The sequence below is a fragment of the Oryctolagus cuniculus genome, chromosome 4, assembly GCF_051225735.1.
Source record: "Oryctolagus cuniculus isolate XC-2025 breed Fujian yellow rabbit chromosome 4, ASM5122573v1, whole genome shotgun sequence".
NCBI lineage: Eukaryota > Metazoa > Chordata > Mammalia > Lagomorpha > Leporidae > Oryctolagus > Oryctolagus cuniculus.
The window spans coordinates 110,031,490-110,052,747 of NC_142870.1; the positions used below are offsets into that span (position 1 = coordinate 110,031,490).

The 21,258-nt window shown below is 43.8% G+C and overlaps 1 protein-coding gene across 31 annotated transcripts in view; it reads left to right on the plus strand.

Annotated features, from left to right (window-relative positions):
- PHC3 (polyhomeotic homolog 3) overlaps window positions 1–21,258 on the plus strand; it is a 108,273-nt gene that overhangs the window by 7,427 nt on the left and 79,588 nt on the right. For 29 of the 31 annotated variants that reach the window (XR_011388060.2, XR_016232556.1, XR_011388057.2 and 26 more), the window contains 2 exons: window positions 4,225–4,380; window positions 8,716–8,793. Coding sequence is in view for 13 of the 31 variants with exons in the window: in XM_089330952.1 (XP_089187078.1) it covers window positions 4,225–4,380; window positions 8,716–8,793 (234 nt within the window). In the remaining 18 variants the exon portion in view is untranslated. Of the gene's footprint in view, window positions 1–4,224; window positions 4,381–8,700; window positions 8,794–10,614; window positions 10,871–21,258 lie in introns of those variants that run through there. The other 2 variants (XM_089330955.1, XM_089330956.1) reach the window with 2 other exon arrangements.

A 21,258-nucleotide genomic window follows, 5' to 3' on the forward strand; every position in this document is an offset into this window, starting at 1 on the left:
TTAATGCCTTCCTGAATGTCATTTCAAATACCTTTAAAATGATATCTTATTCTATATGATATTTGGTAACCTGCTTCTGTCACCTAATAATATATATATATTTGAGAATTTTTTGTTAGTAAATATAAATCTCTGTATTGCATAATGTAGCCATTAGCTACATGTGCCTGTTTACACTAAAAATTAAAACTCTGGCTGGCATCTGTCCTAGCAGGTGACATTATATATTGGAGAAATGGTTTGAGTCCCAACTGTTCTGCTTCCAGTACAGCCTCTGGCTAGTGCTCCTGGGAAGGCAGTAAAAGACCCAAATTTGGGCCCCTGCCACCCATGTGGGAGACCCAGGTGGATTTCCTGGCTTCTGGCTTCAGCTTGATCCAGACCTGGCTGTTTCGGCCATTGGGGAGTGAACCCCCTCCCTCTTTTTTCCCTCCTCTCCCCCTCTCTTCCTCTCCATCCTCGCCTCCCCTCTTTGTCTCTCCTTCTCTCTCTTTTTTTCTTCCTGTCGGTCTGAGTTTCAGATAAGAAAATCGTTTTTAAAGATTTTTTTTTTTTTAATTTATTTGAAATACAGAGTTAGAGGTAGAGCCAGGGAGAGGGAGAGAAAGGTCTTCCATCCCATGGTTCACTCCCAGATGACTGCAGCGGCTGGAGTTGAGCTGATCTGAAACCAGGAACCAGGAGTTTCTTCTAGTTTCTTCTTCCCACATGGGCGCAGGAGCCCAAGGACTTGGGCCATCTTCCATTGCTTTCCCAGGCCATAGCAGAGAGCTGGATTGGAAGTGGAGCAGCCAGGACATGAACCGGCGCCCATATGGGATGCAGGCAGTGCATGCTGGGGCTTTAGCCAGCTGTGCCACAGTGCTGCCCACCCCCCTTTTTTAAAGTTTTTTTTTTTTTTTTTAATTTGAAATACAGAGTTCCAGAGAGAGGTAGAGCCAGAGATAGAAGATAAGTAAATATTTAAAAAAAGTAAAATTAAAAGCTCGGTTTATTAGCTGCACTTGCCACATTTTACATGCTCAGTAGACACGTGGCTAATGGCTAGTTTTTTATTTTTATTTTTATTTATTTATTTTTATTTTTTTTGACAGGCAGAGTGGACAGTGAGAGAGACAGAGAGAAAGGTCTTCCTTTGCCATTGGTTCACCCTCCAATGGCTGCCACGGCTGGTGCGCTGCGGCCGGTGCACTGCGCTGATCCGATGGCAGGAGCCAGGTGCTTCTCCTGGTCTCCCATGGGGTGCAGGGCCCAAGCACTTGGGCCATCCTCCACTGCACTCCCTGGCCACAGCAAAGAGCTGGCCTGGAAGAGGGGCAACCGGGACAGAATCCGGCGCCCTGACTGGGACTAGAACCCGGTGTGCCGGCGCTGCAAGGCGGAGGATTAGCCTAGTAAGCCGCGGCGCCGGCCCTAATGGCTAGTTTTGAACAGCTAGCTGATCTACATAACTCTTATTAGAATGCATGGTAAAAGTATTCATCTCCAAACTGTTATTCAGAAAGGTGGTACCAACCTAACTTGTTTTTGTTGCTTGTTTTTTTAAAGATTTATTTATCTGAAAGTCAGAATTAGAGGGAGAAGCAGAGAAAGGGATTCTCCCTCGGTTCACACCCCAAATTATCAAGGTGACCAGGGCTGGGCCAGGCAGAAGCCAGGAACTCCACCCCAGTCTTCCACATAGGTGCAGGAGCCCAAGCACTTGGGTCATCCTCCGCTGCTTTCCCAGGCACATAGCAATGAGCTGGATTAGAAGTGGAGCAGCCAGAACTCAAACCATTGCCCATATGGGATGCTGGCGCTGCAGACAGCACCCCATTTCCCTTTTTTTCTCTCAACTTAATTTTTTTAAGATGTATTTATTTGAGAGGTGGAGCCACAGACAGAGGGAGAGACAGAGGTCTTCCATCTCCTGGGTCACTTCCCAAATGGCTGCAGTGGCTGGAACTGGGCCTATCTGAAGGCAAGAGTGAGGAGCTGCTTCTGGTTCTCCCACGTGGGTGTAGGGGTCCAAACACTTGGCCATCTTCCACTGCCTTCCCAGGACATTAGCGGAGAGCTGAATCTGAAGAGGAGCAGCCGGGACAGGAACTGGCGCCCATGTGGGATGCTGGTGTGAAAACAGAGCCTTAACCTGCTACACCACGGCACTGGCCCTCCTTCTCTCCCCCAGCTTATATTCTTACTACCACTATTGGGGTGTTTCTTTTCCCCAGTAAATAGTAGTAGTGTTTAAAATTTGTCCATCTGAAAGAGAATAGTATTTTGTTTTAATTTGTAAGTTTTTAACTGCTAGTGAGATTGAAGGTTTTTTCCAAATGCTTATTTGGCCCCTTTTTTGTGAATTTTCTGTACTGGGTAATTAAGTTGGTAAAAAAGTGGATCCTGGTGGTATATAGCTAGGAGAGAAATATATTAATACACTTGATGACTTTGAGTATTGTAGTAGTAAAGTTTTTTTTTTTTTTTTGACAGGCAGACATAGAGAGTTATAGACAGTGAGAGACAGACAGAGAGAAAGGTCTTCCTTCTGTTGGTTCACTCCCCTAATGGCTGCCACGGCCGGCGCTGCGCCGATCCGAAGCTAGGAGCCGGGTACTTCCTCCCGGTCTCCCATGTGGGTGCAGGGGCCCAAGCACTTGGGCCATCCTCTGCTGCCCTCCCGGGCCACAGCAGAGAGCTGGAGTGGAAGAGGAGCAACTGGGACTAGTACCCAGCGCCCCAATCGGGACTAGAACCTGGGGTCCTGGCGCTGCAGGCAGAGGATTAGCCAAGTGAGCCATGGCGCCAGCCGAAGTAGTAAAGTTTTAAACTATACCTTTTATGAACTCCAAATCCCATTAAGTTGGCAGGTACCAATGCTGTCTTACAGGTTAAAATGATCAGTTTAAGTTTAGAACTGATGATAAAGATAGGATTAACTGTCAAAGGGATCACATAAATAAGTACAAGTGTCTGCTAATAATGATTGATAGAATTAAAATGGAGAGATCCAACATGGGAAGCAGGACACACAGCAGACTCATAGAATGACAAATGCCCTAAACAGCAGTCTGGCCTCAGAATCAGCCCTTAGGGTATTTGGATCTGGCTAAAAATTTTAGCCCATGAGAGCATTTCAGGCATGGAAAGCCAAGACATTATGACAAAAGATGACCTAAATGAAAGATCTTTGTGAATGAGATCCTGGTGGAAAGGAGGAGCCATCAAAGAAAGAGGTACCTTTCTCTGAAGGGAGGAGAGAACTTCTACTTTGATTATGGCCTTATCTAAATAATGTTGGAGTTTGTGAACTCAAGAGGCTTCCATAGCCTTGGTAGCTCATGACAAGAGCCTTGAGTGATTACTGACGTCATACATAAGAGTGTCAATTTTTTTAAATTTCTAAACACTAACTCCTTTTATAGACTGATACAGTTTTTTTTTCTGAATATTACATGTGCATCTATTATTTATTTATTTATTTATTTATTTTGATAGGCAGAGTTAGAGAGACAAAAGAGAAAGTGAGCCATGATGCCGGCCCATGTGCATCTTTAAAGGGAATTAATGTAGAGTAGGTACTCTGTAAAGAACACTAATTTCATTATATACTATTCATTATTGTACAGAAGCATTCCCATTTTCACAGTGCCTATTTAAAATGAGAGTTGAAGTGAATGATATGCTGGTTGATTTGTATTCAGTATTTTGAACTTATGCATATCTTTCATGTGTAAGCTTTTGATAAAGCTTTTTATAAAGCCTCTTGGTGATGTGCATTGCTAACATGTAACTCTAGACTTTGAAGAATGCCAGTTGTTAACAACAGGAGTCACTGTACACTTGCTCCCCATGTAGGACCTCTGTCCTTAATGTGTTGTACTATGAGAATTAACGGTGAAACTGGTCTTCAAACAGAACTTTATACTTTGCGTGTCTGTGTATGTGTGCAAACTGTTGAAACTTTGCTTAGTATAGAGTTGATCTTATGTATATAAAGATAATTAAAAATGAATCTTACTGAAGAATGGGATGAGAGAGGGAGTAGGAGGTGGGATGGTTTGGGGGTGGAAGGGCGGGTATGGGGGGAAGAACCACTATAATCCAAAAGTTGAACTTAGGGTATTTATTAGATAAAAGCTTTCTATAAAAAATAAACTTGCTGTTTAAAAATACTTTCAACGTAAGATTAAGGTAAAAGTAAAATTTATGTTTGACGTTGCTTCAATTGACTTACCACAGGTAATCCAGCAGGCATTGCACCGCCCCTCCAGCTCGGCTGCACAGTACCTTCAGCAGATGTACGCAGCTCAGCAGCAGCACCTGATGCTGCACACCGCAGCCCTTCAGCAGCAGCACCTGAGCAGCTCCCAGCTGCAGAGCCTTGCTGCTGTTCAGGTGAGACGGAAATAAACTCAGAATTTTTTGGGACCAGAATTTGCATTATCTGCAGATAATAATTTAAAATAAAAATGTGGAGTATTATTTCAGAGTTCTCAAATGTCCTATGATTTTTTTTCCCAAAGGAAATATGTTACTAGGCTGTCACAGAAAAGTTAATTGAGAAAACAAAAATAGTTACGGTTACTCTGTTGGTAGTCTTTGTCTCACTGATTTTCATCTAAATTGGAGACATGCTATGCAAGTGACAGTTTTGTCTCTCAAATTCTAGGTGTAACAGTGAATACTTTGGGTTATGTGAATTATATTTTAACCAAAAATAAATTCTTTTATTATGCAAGTAATTTACACTTGTTTAAAAAAAATCAAACTAGTGTTACTCCTTTCCACACCTACAACTGTGTCGCACTCTTCACAGTTGGCCACTGTAACAATTTAATGTTTATCCCTCCAGCGGCCGGTGCCACGGCTCAATAGGCTAATCCTCCGCCTGTGGCGCCGGCACACCGGGTTCTAGTCCCGGTCGGGGTGCCTGATTCTGTCCTGGTTGCTCCTCTTCCAGTTCAGCTCTCTGCTGTGGCCTGGGAGCGCAGTGGAGGATAGCCCAAGTGCTTGGGCCCTGCACCCCATGGGAGACCAGGAGAGGCACCTGGCTCCTGCCGGATCAGCGTGGGTGCTGCGGCCATTTCTCTCTCACTGTCCACTCTGCCTGTCAAAACAAAAAACAAACAAACAAAAAAAATGTTTATCCCTCCAGAAATATTTTGTGTAAAAATGTGTATGTACACTTTTGTGAAATCAAATCATTCCAATTGATAACATGATTTTATGGTTACGTGCTTTTTTTTTTTTTTTTAAGATGTATTTACTTATTTGAAAGACAGAGTTACAGAGAGGCAGAGGCAGAAGCAGAGAGGGAGGGAGGGAGAGAGAGGTCTGCTGGTTTACTCCCCAGATGGCTGCAATGGCTGTTGCTGTGCTGATCCGAAGCCTGGAGCTTCTTCTGGGTCTCAAATGCAGGTGCAGGGGCCCAAGGATTTGGGCCATCTTCTAATGCTTTCCCAGGCCATAGCAGAGCTGGATCAGAAGTGGAGCAGCGAGGACTCGAACTGGTGCCCATATGGGATGCCGGCACTGCAGGTGGCGCATTACTTGCCATGCCATGGCACCGGCCCCATGTTTATGTTTTAAAAAGTTTTCAATTATTGTACTATTTAAACAAAATTCTGTTTGAGATTTAATCTTTTTTTTTTTTTTTTTTTAAGACTTATTTATTTGAAAGGTAGAGATACAGAGAGGCAGAGGCAGAGAGAGACCTTCTATATTCTGGTTCACTCCCCAAATGGCTGCAATATCCAGAGCTGAGCTGATCTGAAGCCAGGAGCTTCTTCTGGGTCTCCCACATGGGTGCAGGGGCCCAAGCACTTGGGCCGTCTTCCACCACTTTCCCAGGCCATAGCAGAGAGCTGGAACAGAAGTGGAACTGCTGGATCTCAAACTAGCACTCATATAGGATGCCGGCACTGCAGGTGGCAGCTATTTTTTTTTTTTTTTTTTTTGACAGGCAGAGTGGACAGTGAGAGAGAGAGAGAGACAGAGAGAAAGGTCTTCCTTTTGCCGTTGGATCACCCTCCAATGGCCGCCGCTGCAGCCGGCGCACCGCGCTGATCCAATGGCAGGAGCCAGGATCTAGGTGCTTTTCCTGGTCTCCCATGGGGTGCAGGGCCCAAGCACCTGGGCCATCCTCCACTGCACTCCCTGGCCATAGCAGAGAGCTGGCCTGGAAGAGGGGCAACCGGGACAGAATCCGGCGCCCCGACCGGGACTAGAACCCGGTGTGCCGGCGCCGCAAGGTGGAGGATTAGCCTATTGAGCCACGGCGCCGGCCTCTATTTTTTTTTTTTATGATTTATTTTATTTATTTGAAAGACAGAGTTGGAGAGAGAGGTAGAACCAGAGAGAGAGAGAGAGAGAGAGGTCTTCCATTCACTGGTTCACTCCACAGATGACCGCAATAGCCAGAGCTGAGCTGATCTGAAGCCAGGAGCAAGGAGCTTCTTCTAGGTCTTCCACGCGGGTACAGGGGCCCAAGGACTTGGGCCATCTTCTACTGCTTTCTCAGGCCACAGCAGAGGGCAGAATCAGAAGTGGAGCAGCCGGGACTTGAACTGGTGTCCATATGGGATGCCGGCACTGCAGGCTTGGGTCTTAACCCACTGTACCACAGCACCAGCCCCACAGGTAGCAGCTTTATCCAATATGGCATAGCTCTGGCCCTGAGATTTATTTTTTTTTCTTTCTTAAATATTTATTTTATTTATTTGAAAGACAGAGTTACAGAGAGAGGTAGACAGAGAGAGAGGTCTTCCATCTGCTGATTCACTCCCCAGATGGCTGCAGTGGCTAGAGCCATGCCGATCTGAAGTCAGTAGCTTCCTCCAAGTCTCCCATGTGGGTGCAGGGGCCCAAGGACTTGGGCCATCTTCTGCTATCCCAGGCCATAGCAGAGAGCTGGATTGGAAGAGGAGCAACCGGGACTAGAACTGGCACCTATATGGGATGTGGGCGCTTTAGGCCAGGGCGTTAACCCGCTGCCAGCCCTGAGACTTACTGTTTTTTTTTTTTTTTTTTTTTTTTGACAGGCAGAATGTACAGTGAGAGAGAGAGAGAAAGGTCTTCCTTTACTGTTGGTTCACCCTCCAATGGCCGCCACGGCCTGCGCACTGCGGCTGGCGCACCGCGCTGATCCGATGGCAGGGGCCAGGTGCTTCTCCTGGTCTCCCATGGGGTGCAGGGCCCAAGCACTTGGGCCATCCTCCACTGCACTCCTGGGCCACAGCAGAGAGCTGGCCTGGAAGAGGGGCAACTGGGACAGAATCTGGCGCCCCGACTGGGACTAGAACCTGGTGTGCCAGCGCTGCAAGGCGGAGGATTAGCCTAGTGAGCTGCGGCGCTGGCCCCTGAGATTTATTCTTAAATCTCCTCACCAGAGGAGAATCTCAGTTGATGACAGAGCCTTGTAGAGTAAAACTGACAATGAATGCTGCAAATAAAATAAAATTAGCCATTTGGATCATTTTTTTTTTAATGTATTTCTCTTTTTTTTTTTTTTAAGATTTATATATTTTTGAAAGAGTTACACAGAAAGTAAAGAAGAGGCAGAGAGAGAGATAAAATGGGAGAGAGGTCTTCCATCCATTGGTTCACTCCCCAGATGGCCACAACGGCCAGACTGTGCCAATCCAAAGCCAGGAGCTTCTTGGTCTCCCATGCGAGTGCAGGGGCCCCAGCACTTGGGCCATCCTCTACTGTTTTTGCAGGCCACAGCAGAGAGCTGGACTGGAAGAGGAGCAGCCGGGACTTGAACTGGCTCCGCAGGCAGAGACTTAGCCCGCTACGCCACAGCGCTGGCCCTCAATTTACTTTTAAGACATTTCATCTCACAGTAGTGAATATAAAGAAAACCTGTTATCAATTTTATTGTCCAGTAATAGGAAACTGTCTACCTAAGTTATGTTGCAGCTTACAGGGAAAGCAGCTTTTTAAAACACAGTAGGACTGGCACCGTGTAGTAGTAGATTAAGCCTCTGCTGGTGGTACCGGCATCCGATATGGGTGCTGGTTCAAGTCCCAGCTGCTCTACTTCCAATCCAGCTCCCTGCTAATGGCCTGGAAAAGCAGTGGAAGGTGGCCCAAGTGCTTGGGCCCCTGCACCCATGTGAGAGCCCCAGAAGAAGCTCCTGGCTCCTGGCTTCGGATCGGCCCAGCTCCGGCTGTTGTGGCCATTTGGGTAGTGAACCAGCAGATGGAAGACCTCTCTGCAATTCTGCCTCTCAAATAAATAGCTAATTCTTTAAAGGAAAAAAAAAAAGTACAGTAACCTGCTTCTTCTCATACTGCCACTAAAATAACAGTAAAATCAAGTGATTCTCTGAAGTAGAATGAATAAGCCAATGTAATTTGTGACGCCGGAAGACAATAGAAAACCAAGTCAAGGACTTGAGCCATCCTCAACTGCTTTTCCAGGTCATAGCAGAGAGCTGGATTGGAAGTGGAGCAGCCGGGATCTGAACCAGCGCCCATTTGGGATGCTGGCTGCAGGCCGCAGCTTTACCCACTATGCTACAGCGCCGGACCCCTTGTTTTCACCATTTAGCTTTTTCTTTTCTTTTTAATAATCTGGGCAAATCTTAAGTCTTGTTGACTGTAAAATGAGTTATTTCATAAGTACACTTATCAGCTTTTATGGTTATGGTTTTATGTTATGTTGGTACCCGAAAGTTTTTAGTTTCAGGTTTTTATAGACATATTATAAAGGTCTTATTATTTTAGGCAAGTTTATCCAGTGGAAGACCATCTACATCCCCCACAGGAAGTGTCACACAGCAGTCAAGTATGTCCCAGACATCTGTAAGTACCCTAGATTTTTTTCCTCTAGATTTAAAAATTTTAATTTCTGTTTTCTGAAAGTAAACTCTTGCTTTTTATGAAGCTGTTACCATATATTTGTTGCATGCTAATAAAATAACAACTACCAAGAAATAATGATAATGTTAAGAATTGAGAATTAATGTTAAAGCTCTGAAAATCTGAGACTTAAAAATGTTTAGCAACATTCTAGCCTCTACCCGCTAGATACCAGTAGGCTGTAACCCTTCTCTCTCTAATGTGAGAACCAAAATTCCTTCTCGGGGGCCAAATTACCCCCTGCTGAGAACCACGCAGTTACACTTATAATGTCTTTTCTGGATATTTTTTCCTTGTTCAGCCAAAGTGATAATACTTTGATGCTTGGTAAAGTTGAATCCAATAGAACATATTTTGTAGGTAATTAAGGATTTGAAGATAAACTGTTTATTTAGCTAAGAGTATGGTTTTTGCTAAAGATATGCTGTCCAGCACCTAGTTAATTTTCTGGCTGTTGTGACATTTTTAATTAAAAGTGTTCTTTTTTTAGTGTGAAAATTACTTATGACTTGAAGATGTTAGACTAGAAAAAGGAAGAATTTATGTAATCTAACTCTTATATATCCTATGTTATGGTTATTGACATCAGATGCCTTTAACTTATACAATGATAGTTAAGGAAAGGCATGATAAACATTTTGTGAACTAGTTCAATTATAGGTAAGTTTTTTTTTTTTTTTTAAATTAGTTTATTTGAAAGGCAGAATTACAAAGAGGGGAAATGAGAGATCTTCCTTTTGCTGGTTAACTTCCCAAGTGGCCTCAGGAGCCAGGCTAAAGCCAGGAGCCAAGAAGCTCATCCAGGTCTCCCACATGGGTGGCAGGGTCCCAAATACTTCTGCCGTCTTCCACTGCTTTTCCTAGGCCATTAGCATGGAACTGGATAGGAAGTGGAGCAGCTAGGACATGAACTGGTGCCCATATGGGATGCTGGTGTTGCAGGTGGCGACTACCTGCAGTGGCACAGTGCCGGCTCCTATGGGCAAAATTTTTTTATTATGCAATATCCTGAAATAATATTGGAGTATATATGTATAGATAGGTGTGTAGATGTGTTTTTGAGTTTTTTCTCTCATTTCCTTAGAATGATTTCTGTTACAATTTTGTGTATGTGACATTCACAGAAATTACAGTTCCAATGATTTTACTTATTTTTATGACATTGTTAATGCTACATGTCATACACGAGGCTGCGTTGCCATAATCTGTGACTAATGAGGGGAAAGGAAATAAGTAGGGAGAGCATATGACCAATTATTTAAAAAAGGAAGCATATATCACATTTGCTTTATTCGTTCCCCTTAAGTGTCAGTACAGCAGTACAAGTTAAAATGCCCAAGGTAGCTTAGTAAATTTAGGTCAGTATCTAAAAAGGATAGAGCATGGTCACAGATATCTGTAGATGGTGATCACAATGAGCGATCTGCTGGCAGTTCCAGTAGTTTTCAGAGTTGGGGTTACTTTGATGTAAATTTCCAGGTAACAGTGAAGCCGTGAGGAAGAGTCTAGCCTCTGGAGCAGAAAGGATTACAAAGTGGGCTGTCAGGTGTGGGGAGCAACTCGGACTAGACTAAGTTACTGGAATTAAGACTTATTCTATGCATCTGCTCTCCCACAATATGGCGCTGGGAGAGGAGTAAACAACTTCTACACAGCTGCCTCTCGCCAGTTTGATGAGCTGCAGGAGCTGATCTTGCTCCTGATTGGAGGAGAGCAGCGTGCTCGGCGTGTGGGTAGCAGAGTTGGGATTGGCGGAAGAGGACTATAAAGGAGGAGAGAGACAACATGCACCAGGAACATCCGGATAACATCTGAGCAGCCCCCGAGAGAGCTGGCCGGCGGTGTGCTGCTCCCCCGTGGAAGTGGGGAAAGTGGCAGGGGGAGCCGCCCCTCCACGGAGGTGGAGGGATCGGCAGCCAACCCGGGAAGGACCAGCAGCAAACCCGGGAAGGGCCGAGCAGACAAAAGAACAGCGCAGGGTTTAGTGTCGTTCCTTCGCGAGAGGGGGAGCGACAGTCAGGTAACCAGCTGAACATTTTGGGGTTTAGAGTAGGAGTGGGCTTCTTATGAGGAAAGTGGTATATTATTAAAAACTGAGTTGAAAGTCTACTTATACAGCCTGGGGAGACTATGGATGTGGTTTTGGGGAGAAGACATTAATTGAATGTATAGGTAACTAGCCTCCTCTTTATTCTCCTAATTAGAACAGGATGACTGACTCTATAGACTTTTTCTTTAAAATTTATTTATTTGAAAGAGAGAGAGAGGCGGGGTGGGGGGGGGGAGGGAGGGAGGGAGGTCTTCCATCTGCTGGTTCACTCCCCAACTGGCTGCAACGGCTGGAGCTGCGCCGATCTGGAGCCAGGAGCTTCCTCCAGGTCTTCCCACGTGGGTACAGGGGCCCAAGGACTTGGGCCATCTTCTGCTGCTTTCCCAGGCCATAGCAGAGGGCTGGATGGGAAGTGGAGCAGCCAGGACTCGGGCCTCGAACCGGCACTCATATGGGATGCTGGCACAGCACTGGCTCTTCTATGGACTATTAGTAGTGAGATTGGTGGTTTTGGTTGTTGGGCTCTAGAACTAATTAGAACTAAGCATTTAGGTTGATGTCTTCAGGACTTCAACTGAATGGGGCTAAGATTTTATCAAATTTGATTTGCTAAAGTGAAGTGTAAACTGATGAAAGACTTTTGTGCCCCCTCCCACCCACACATAAAAAAACCCAAGAAGCAAAATTTAAAAAAACAACAAAATGGGAGAAAATATATTTGTACCATGTATGTAAAGTGACATACATTTCTAAAATAACAGACTTTTTTATTGGTAAGATAAACAATGAGAATTCATGAAGGACTTTATTTCTTTATAATTTTTGTTTAAAAAATTAATTTCATTTTCTTTGAAGAGGCTGGGGGGAGGGAGAGAGAGAGATTGAGGTTGAGTATCTTCCCACTCCTGGCTTATTCTCCAAATGCCTGCAACATTGAGAGCTGGTCCAGACCAAGATCAGGAGCCCAGAATTCCATCTGGGTCTCCCTTGTGGGTGGCAGCAACCCAGCTATTTGAGCCTTCACCTACTGTCTCCTATCAAGAGGAAGCTGGAATTGGGAGTGGAGCTAGGTTTTGAACCCAGGTATTCCAATATGGAGTGTGGGCATCCCAAGCAGTGTCTTAGCTGCTAGCCCAAATGTCCATTCTTCCACCCTTTTCTTGATGAATTTGATGGCCCATTTGGCTTTAGAGACCTTGAGAAGCTTTATGGCACACTACTCGTGGGCAAAGCCACACACCTTTAAAAAAACAAAAAAAAATTTTTTTTGACAGGCAGAGTTAGAGACAGAAAGGTCTTCCTTCCATTGCTTCACCCCCCAAATGGCCGCTACAGCCTGTGCTGTGCCAATCCGAAGCCAGGAGCCAGGAGCCAGGTGCTTCTTCCTGGCCTCCCATGCGGGTGCAGGGCCCAAGCACTTGAGCCATCCTCCACAGCCTTCCTGGGCTGCAGCAGAGAGCTGGACTGGAAGAGGAGCAACCGGGACTAGAACCCAGTGCCCATATGGGATGCTGGCATCACAGGTGGAGGATTAAACAAGTGAGCCACGGCACCGGCCCAAAACAAAAAAGAAAGACTAATCCTGGCCTCTGGTTCACTCCCCATATGCTACACTGCAGGGGTTGGGCCCGGGCTGGAACTGGGAACCAGGAATTCAACCCAGGATTCTCTTATGTGAGTGACAGGAACCAAATCTCTTGAGCCATCACCATTGCCTTCCAGGGTCTGCATATCCACACACCTTTTGGACCATGTTCTGCACTGACTCTCTATGCTTGATGAAGAAATTTCCTCTTCCACAAAGCTTTCTTCGTACCCATGGTGGCTGCTGAGCCTCAGCCTGCTCACATTCTTAGTTACTCTATGGCTCTCCACTGTGGGTAGCCCAGAGGCATGACTACTGTTCTTCAGTGATAGCTGTGGTGGAACTTTTGGGATCGTCTTATGGTTTTTATATGTAACATCCAAGATTTTTAGTTGCAGTTAGTAGGAAGGAAAGGAAAAAATTCTATTTCTGGGAGGAAAAGTCATCATTTAGCTTATTTTTAAAAAGTTACATATTTATGCAGGTAGAAAATCTGTAATATTCAGTTATCTCTGAGGAAGGAAGTTTAAGAGCTTTACTTTGTATTGCCTAAATAAAACATGCATTTCAAATAGTACAAATGTATAGAGTAAATGTGACTATCCCCTCTTAGTCCCCATTTACCCTAAGTTATTTGTGAAGCTTTCCTATCTTATTTCTATGTGTAAATGTCAGTAGATAGGCTTATAGTTAATTTTGTTTGTTTCTGTGTAAGTCAAGTGGCATCATAGCTGGGCATTTTTAACTAGAAAGGATTCTATTGCTGAAACCTACAATTTTAAGTCTCTAAGTGACTCAAGAGCTGCTCGTAACTATTTCCTTATTGCTTTTTTGGCCCTAGAATCTATATTAATCCCAGATGTTTTGACTTTAATTTGCTATTTTGTCATGAAGGGAAAATATATTTTTGATAGCTTTATAATTATACTAGACACAATGAGCTTTTGAAGGTCAGTTTATTCACTGACTAGTTCATTTTTCAAAAGATTTATTGAGTATTTATTATATGCCAAACAATTCTAGGTACTGGAGATACAATAAAACCACAAACAAAAATTGACCTCATGGAGCTAAGGATAAGCAGAAAGTAAGCAAATGTGTAATAGGTCAGGTAAGTAAGTGCTATAAAAAAAACAAAGCAAGGAAGGGGAATGGTGTCGAGGAATTTTCTGTTTTGATTAGTGTAGTCAGGGGCAGTCTTGCTACTGAAGGTGGATTTTGCAGGTGGTTCAGGGAGGTGGACATGTTCAAGTAACAGAAAGGAGGGCAGTGTAGCTGGAGTGGGATGAGAGAGGGAGTATGGCTCAGGGAGGACATGAGAGAGGTGTTTGTAATCTAATCATGAGGAGATTATAAAACCTTTGCGTTTACTGTGCATGAGTTGGGATACTGTTGGACAGTTATTTCTAAAGAAAAGTGACATGATCTCATATTGGCCTTAATTTTATAATGACAGAATTATGGAGCCCGCTGAAGTGGTTCTTGTAATAATTGAAGTGATTACACTGGCAGCTTGGATTATAATGCTGATGGTAGAATTGGTGAAAAATGGTTAACTAGATTCTGAATACTTTTTTTTTCTGGGGCATTTTATTATAGAAAAATGAATATAGATACACCTTGAAAGTAGCGCTAATAGGACATGCTGGTAGATTAGTAAAAGATTTGAGGAAAGCTAAGGAATCAGGAAGGACTCTAGGGCATGTGTTGTCATTTTCTCTCTGTTGCTTTGCCTTTCAAAGAGACGACAATAAACAAATGAACTTTTTTTTTTTTTTTTAAAGATTGGGGCCAGCACTGTGGTGTAGCAGGTAAAGTCGCCACGTGTAGCACCAGCATCCTGTATGGGCACCGGTTCAAGTCCTGGCTGCTCCACTTCTGATCCAGCTCTCTGCTATGGCCTGGGAAAACAGTAGAAGATGGCCCAAGTCCTTGGGCCCCTGCATGTGCTTGGGAGACCTGGAAAAAGCTCCTGGCTTCAGATTGGCCCAGCTCCAGCTTTTGCGGCCATTTGGAGAGTGAATCAGCGGATGGAAGACTTTTCTCTCTCCTTCTCTCTCTGTGTAACTCTTTCAAATAAGTAAATTTTTTTTTTAAAAGGATTAATTTATTTGAAAGAGAAAGAGGGTGAGACTGAGAAGAAGGACGTTGTGCTTAAGGTTAAATGAGGCCATCAGGATGGAGCCCTAATCTGATAGAACTAATATCCTTCAAAAAGAGAAAGAAACTAGCAGTCTGTCTTTCATGTAAGCATATAGTGAGAAGGTGGCAAGCCAAGAAGAGAGCCCTCATGAGAAACTGAATTTTGCTAGTACTTTCACTCTGAACTTCCCAGCTTCTAGAACTGGGGGATATACATGTCTGTTATTTAACTCATGCAGTTTGTGGTGTTTTGTTACAGTAGTCACAGCAGACTAAGACAGATGGCCCTGGGCCTTATCTTAAGCTTTGGCCAGCAAGAGCAGTTATGTAATGTACTTGAATCTAGAGTTTGAAGAAGACAGCTTCTTGTTTGTTTTAAAGATTTATTTATTTATTCAAAAGGTAGAGTTACAGAGAGGCATGAGCAGAGAGAACAAGAGAGATCTTCCATCTGCTGGTTCACTCCCTAAATGGCCAAAACGGCTGGAGCTGGGCCAATCTGAAGCCAGGAGCCAAGAGATTCTTCTGGGTCTCCCATGCTGGTGCAGGGGCTGAAGGTCTTGGGGCATTTTCCGCTGTTTTCCCAGGCCATAGCAGAGAGCTGGATCGGAAAGTGGAGCAGCTGAGGCTCAAACTGGCACCCATAAGGGATGATGGCACTGCAGGTGGGCAGCTTTACTCACTGCACCACAGCCCTGGCCCCAGAAGACAGCTTTTGAAGAAAGAGTGATTCTATTCAGAAAAAAAGTTTGAGAACCAATGGTTCGGATGTTCAGTAGTTTCTGTGTATTATAAAAGTGTGCCTGTCACATACTAGGCATGTAATAAATACTTATTGAAAGACACTGGCGCTGTGGCTTTCTTGGTTAATCCTCCGCCTGCCCCGCCAGCATCCTATAGGGGCGCCGGTTCTAGTTCCGGCTACTCCTCTTCCAGTCCAGCTCTCTGCTGTGGCCTGGGAAGGCAGTGGAGGATAGCCCAAGAGCTTGGGCCCCTGCACCCACATGGGAGACCGGGAGGAGGCTCCTGGCTCCTGGCTTCAGATCAGCACAGTTCTGGCCTTAGGGCCATTTGGAGGTTGAACCAACGGACGGAAGACTTTTCTCTCTGTCTCTCTCTCTCACTGTCTATAACTCTACCTGTCAAAAATAAATGAATAAAAAGACAAATGGTAAGATTTATAGCTATCAACTAGTATATATAATGCATAACATCAAAGTTAATTTCTGATTATTGCAGAAGTGGATTATCTGCAATCCAGACAATCATTTTAGAATGTATTCTGACAACCTGAAATTGGGCTATAGGGAAAGATTTAATACTGACCTCAGTGATGTGATTCTTTAGTTGCTACTTATGGGCAGGCAGCCAGTTATCAAGTTTATCAGTGTCTTCATTGTGCTAGTTGACTGGAGAGTACACATGAGTGAGTCAGACACTTCCCTCAGGGATGGTAATATTTGTTTGAACAACCGTGCTTAGGTAGATCAAATAATAAGTAACGTAACTATATAATCAAATGATAGATGCTGCAGGAGTTACAGAAAAGAGATTTTTGGGGATTGTAGTAGTTAGGTAAGACTTGTATGGGACAAGTTTACTTTTTCTACTTTTGAGGAAATACAAAGGCTTTTTTTTTTTTTTTTTTTTGAGAGGCAGAGTTAGAGTCAGAGAAAGAGGTCTTCCTTCTGCTGATTCACTCCTCAAGTGGCTACAGGGCCGATCTGAAGCCAGGAGCTTCTTCTGGGTCTCCCACGTGGGTGCAGGGGTCCAAGAACTTGAGCCATCTTCTGCTTTCCCAGGCCACCAGCAGGGAGCTGGATCAGAAGTGGAGCAGTCTGGATTCCAGCTGGTGTCCATATGGGATGCTGGCGCTGCAGGCAGAGGCTTATCTTGTGTCATAGCGCTGGCCTCAATACAAGGGGATTTCAAAAAGTTTGTGGAAAAATGGAATTAACAGAGAAGTTTAAATCCATGCATAGTTTTTTCATAATATGCAGTTCCCATAAACATTTTTTTCTTTTTTAGATTTATTTTATTTATTTTAAAGGCAGAGTTAGAGGGAAGGAGGAGGGAGAGGAGGCAGAGTCTCTTCTCGTTCTTCCACGTGAGTGCAGGGGCCCAAGCACTTGGTCCATCCTACTGCTTTTCTACTTACTACATCCTACTTACTTGATCCATGCTACTGCTTTCCCAGAGCATTAGCAGTGAGCTAGATTGGAAGTGGAGCAGCTGAGACTTGAACTGGCATCCATATGGGATACCGGCGCCACAGGTGGAGGCTTAACCTACTATACCACAGTGCTGGTCCCTACTTTGTTTTGTTTTAACTTTTTAAAAGAAGATTTGTTTATTTGACAGGCAGAATTACAGAGGGAGAGACAGAAATCTTGCATCTACTGGTTTGCCTTGCAATGGCCAGAGCTGGGCCAGTTTTAAGCCAAGAACCTGGAACTCCATATGGATGTCCCTTCTGGGTGTCAGGGGCCAAAGTACTTGGGCTCTCTTCTGCTGCTCCTCCAGGTGCATCAGCAGAAAGTTGAGGTGGATCAGAAGTAGAGTAGTCAGGACTCAAACCCATGTTCACATGGGATGATGGTGTTCCAGGTGGTGGCTTAACCTGCTGTACCACAACACTGGACCTCTTCTTTAATTTTATTTTTATTTTTTTTTAAGATATTTTATTTATTTATTTGAAAGGGTTACATAGAGAAGGAGAGGCAGAGAGAGAGGTAGGTCGGTTGGTCGGTCGGTCTGTCTTCCACCCGATGGTTCACTCCCCAATTGGCCACAACAAGCCAGTGCTGCGCCGATCCAAAGTCTGTCTGTCTGTCTGTCTGTCTGTCTTCCACCCGATGGTTCACTCCCCAATTGGCCACAACAAGCCAGTGCTGCGCCGATCCAAAGCAAGGAGCCAGGAGCTTCCTCCAGGTCTTTCCATGTACAAGGGCCCAGGGACTTGGGCCATCTTCCACTGTTTTCCCAGGCCACAGCAGAGAGCTGGATTGGAAGTGGAGCAGCTGGGACTCGAATCGGTGCCCATATGGGATGCTGGCATTGTAGGTGGAGGCTTTTCCTGCTACGCCATAGCACTGGCCCCCCTCTTCTTTATTTTTTACAGGCACATTATACTTTGAAGGTAATGGGGTTGCCATTAGTGTACTCAGTTTTTAGAAGAGGATAGTGAGGGTTGCATAAGATGATCCATTCACAGGTAGCACTCTGATGTGGGCAGTCAATGCACTAATTTCCAATTCAAGTTATTGTCTCCCACAGAGGCAGAAACACTAAGTGGAGATTTGTATTGTGTGCAGATAGTAGCAGGATTTATTTAACAGTGAAGGAATAAACACACATTCATGTGTGAGTGTGGGCTGCCCTGCATAGAGAAATACCCATCATGAGTGGATCAAAGAGTTGGCCGCAAATGAGAAAGAAAAATTGGAAACGATACCTCTGAGAGTGGGAGAAGTCCATCCTAGATCATTCCATGGTGGAAAGAGTCCCGTGAACTTTTTAAAGACACCTCATAGGTGAAGTTTTCAGATAAGAGGGCTCATGGTTGCTCATGTTCTTGCAACAGCAGAGCTCAGTTTCAGAGGTTCATTACTGGGTGGGATTCTGTGTTACTTTCCCACACGAGTAGAGATAATATGTGCCAAAAATTGATTAATTGGGTGTCTTTTTGGTGTTACGCACGGTGTTAAGTGCCAAAGGATTCAAAGTGAACAAATATTTTAAGTATGTGGAGGAGTAAATACTCAAGCAATAGTATAAGCATTTTGTTTTGCTAGAGTATCTTTTTTTTAAGATTTATTTATTTATTTGAAAGAGTTACACAGAGAGCGAAGGCGAGGCAGAGAGAGAGGTCTTCTATTCTCTGGTTGATTCCCCAGATGGTCACAATGGCTGGAGCTGCGCCGATTCAAAGCCAGGAGCCAGGAGCTTCTTCTGGGTCTCCCACGTCAGTGCAGGGGCCCAAGGGCTTGGGCCTTCCTCTGCTGCTGTCCCAGGCCATAGCAGAGAGCTGGATCAGAAGTGGAGTAGCTGGGACTCGAACTGGTGCTTAAATGGGATGCTGGCACTGCAGGCAGTGGCTTTACCCACTACGCCACAGAGATGGCCCCTATGGTATGTTCTAATAACTTTCTTTTAAAGCATTCATGGAAGGGGCCAGTGCTGTGGCATAGTGGGTTAAGTCACCACCTGTAATGCCAGCATCCCATATGGGCTCCAGTTTGTGCCCTGCTGTTCCATTTCCAATCCAGTGCCCTACTAATGCACCTGGAAAAATCAGCAGATGGCCCAAATGTTGGGGCCTCTGCCACCCACATGGAGACCCAGATGAAGCTCCTGGCTTCAACCTGGTCCAGTCTAAGCTGTTGTTGCCATTTGGGGAGTGAACCAGCAGATAGAAGATCTCTCTCCATCTCTGTCTTTGTTTCTGTCTGTAATGTTTTTAAATAAATAAATCTTTAATAAAATAAAGGATACATGGTAGATAATCACTGAATTTGTGTGCCAGAACATTCCCTCCCTGTCTCTTTTTTATAATTATTTTTATGTGAATGTTGTATTGAAGATAATTTTTCTTGGGAAACGTGAAAGCAAGGAACTATGCTTTCAAAATTTTAGTTATTATTGAAGAAAAGGCTGATGTTAATATCATTACTTTTCTGAGGCAACTGCCAGTTCTTTTTCTCTATATCTTTTAGATTTGCTAATTCTTTAGTTTTTGTGGAGTTTTATGAGGATGTTTCTAGATGTTTCTGAGTAGGACATGTATTGGGCTGTCAGTGTGAAAAATAGATGTTTAATGTTTATGTGTATGAGACTAAAAAATTTATGAGAAATTTATTTTTCTGTTCTCTTTTCTGGAGCTGTTTGGTTGAATGTTGGTTTTTCTGGATTGAGTCTTTACCTTTTGAGAGAGAGAGAGAGAGAGAGAGATTGATTCATTTTCCATCATGCTCAAACAGCCAGTTGGGCCAGGATGAAGTCAGGAGCCAAGAACACCATCCTGGTCTGTCACATGGATGGCAGGCCCGAGTACTTGCTTCATCATCTGCTGCCTTTCCAGGCACATTAGTAGGAAGCTTGTTCAGAAGCAGAGTAGCCAGGGCTTGAATTAGGGCAGTTGGATATGCAAGCAGCAGCTTAACCTCCCATGTCACTATGCTGACCCCAATGAGTTTCTCTTAAAATCCATACTAGGCTGCTTATATTTAAGAATGATTGATTATATGGATTAATCAAGGTGGATTTCCTCCACTACTATGATGGTAGACCTTTCTCCTCAGAAAGATTGATTGGAATTTCTGTGTTTGCATGTGATGATGATGTTTGCTGTATCTTTGCAGGAAATATCTTTGGCCTATAAATAGTTGAAGGTGTGGGTTAGGGAGTTGGCCGTAAGACTGGAGTGACAGTTTTAGAGTAAGGAAGGTTTTACTTCCTTCTTTCTGTTTTCTCCATCAGTATGGTCATGTGTTGATTGGGTTTGTAATGAATAATCTTGATTCAGTTGGTGACCACCTCTCTTTGTTTTGATACTGACTACCCTTTTATTTCCTGAAATTTTTGGGGAAAATATTGAAATACATAGACAAATGGAAGGATTATACAATGAGTCCTCATATACCCTTGATATAGTTATAAATTTTATTGTTTACCTTATTCACTCAGTTGCTCTCTATATATGTAAATTTCCTGACCACTTGAAAATAAATTGTAGACGTGACAGTACTTGAGGCCCAAGTACATTAGCCTGAGGGGATTCTCCTTCATACCCACCATACCATGATAAAACTCAAGAAATTTAACTTTGATATAAGATCTAGGGTGGGTTTGGTGCTGTTGCACAGCAGATTAAAGCCAAAGCCTGCAGTGCCAGTATCTCATATGGGTGCCGGTTCGAGTCCCAGCTGCTCCACTTATGATCCAGTTCCCTGCTAATATGCCTGGGAAAGCAGTGGAGTATGGCCTAAGTGCTTTGGCTCCTGTACCCACTCCTGGTTCATTGCTTCTGCCTGGCTCAGCCCCAGTCATTGCGGCCATTTGGGGAGTGAACCAGCAGATGGAAGATATCTCTGTGTCTGTAACTCTGCCTTTCAAATTAGTAAATAAATCTTAAAAAAAAAAAAAAAAAAGATTGAGGATATGGTCCAAATTCACATTCCCTTAGCAGTCCTCCAAGTACCATTTATAGCTCTTTTTTCCTCTCATGCAGGACTTAATTAAGGTCACTTACTGCATTTAGATATTCAGTCCCTTTTTTCTTTAATGTTAAAAAAATGGCTCCCTGACTTTTTTTTCTTTTTTCTTGCTTGACCTTTGAAGAACTCAGGTCACCTATCTTATGGAATGTTCTACAGTCCAGACTTGTCTGCTTTTTGTCTTTTTTGTTACTGTTGTAACTGCTGCTTCATTGAATTTTAGTAAGAGGGAGAGGCAAATGGTATGCTCAGGCCATCTGTATTTTTTTGATTTTTATGGTTATATAATGTTCCATCTTTTCCCTATTTTCATCTTTCTGGTGGTTTTAATTTTTCCTTTACTTTTTGCTATTATACATAAACTTGCTTGGAATATTCTGTTACATATCTTTATGAGGACAATTCCAAAATATTTG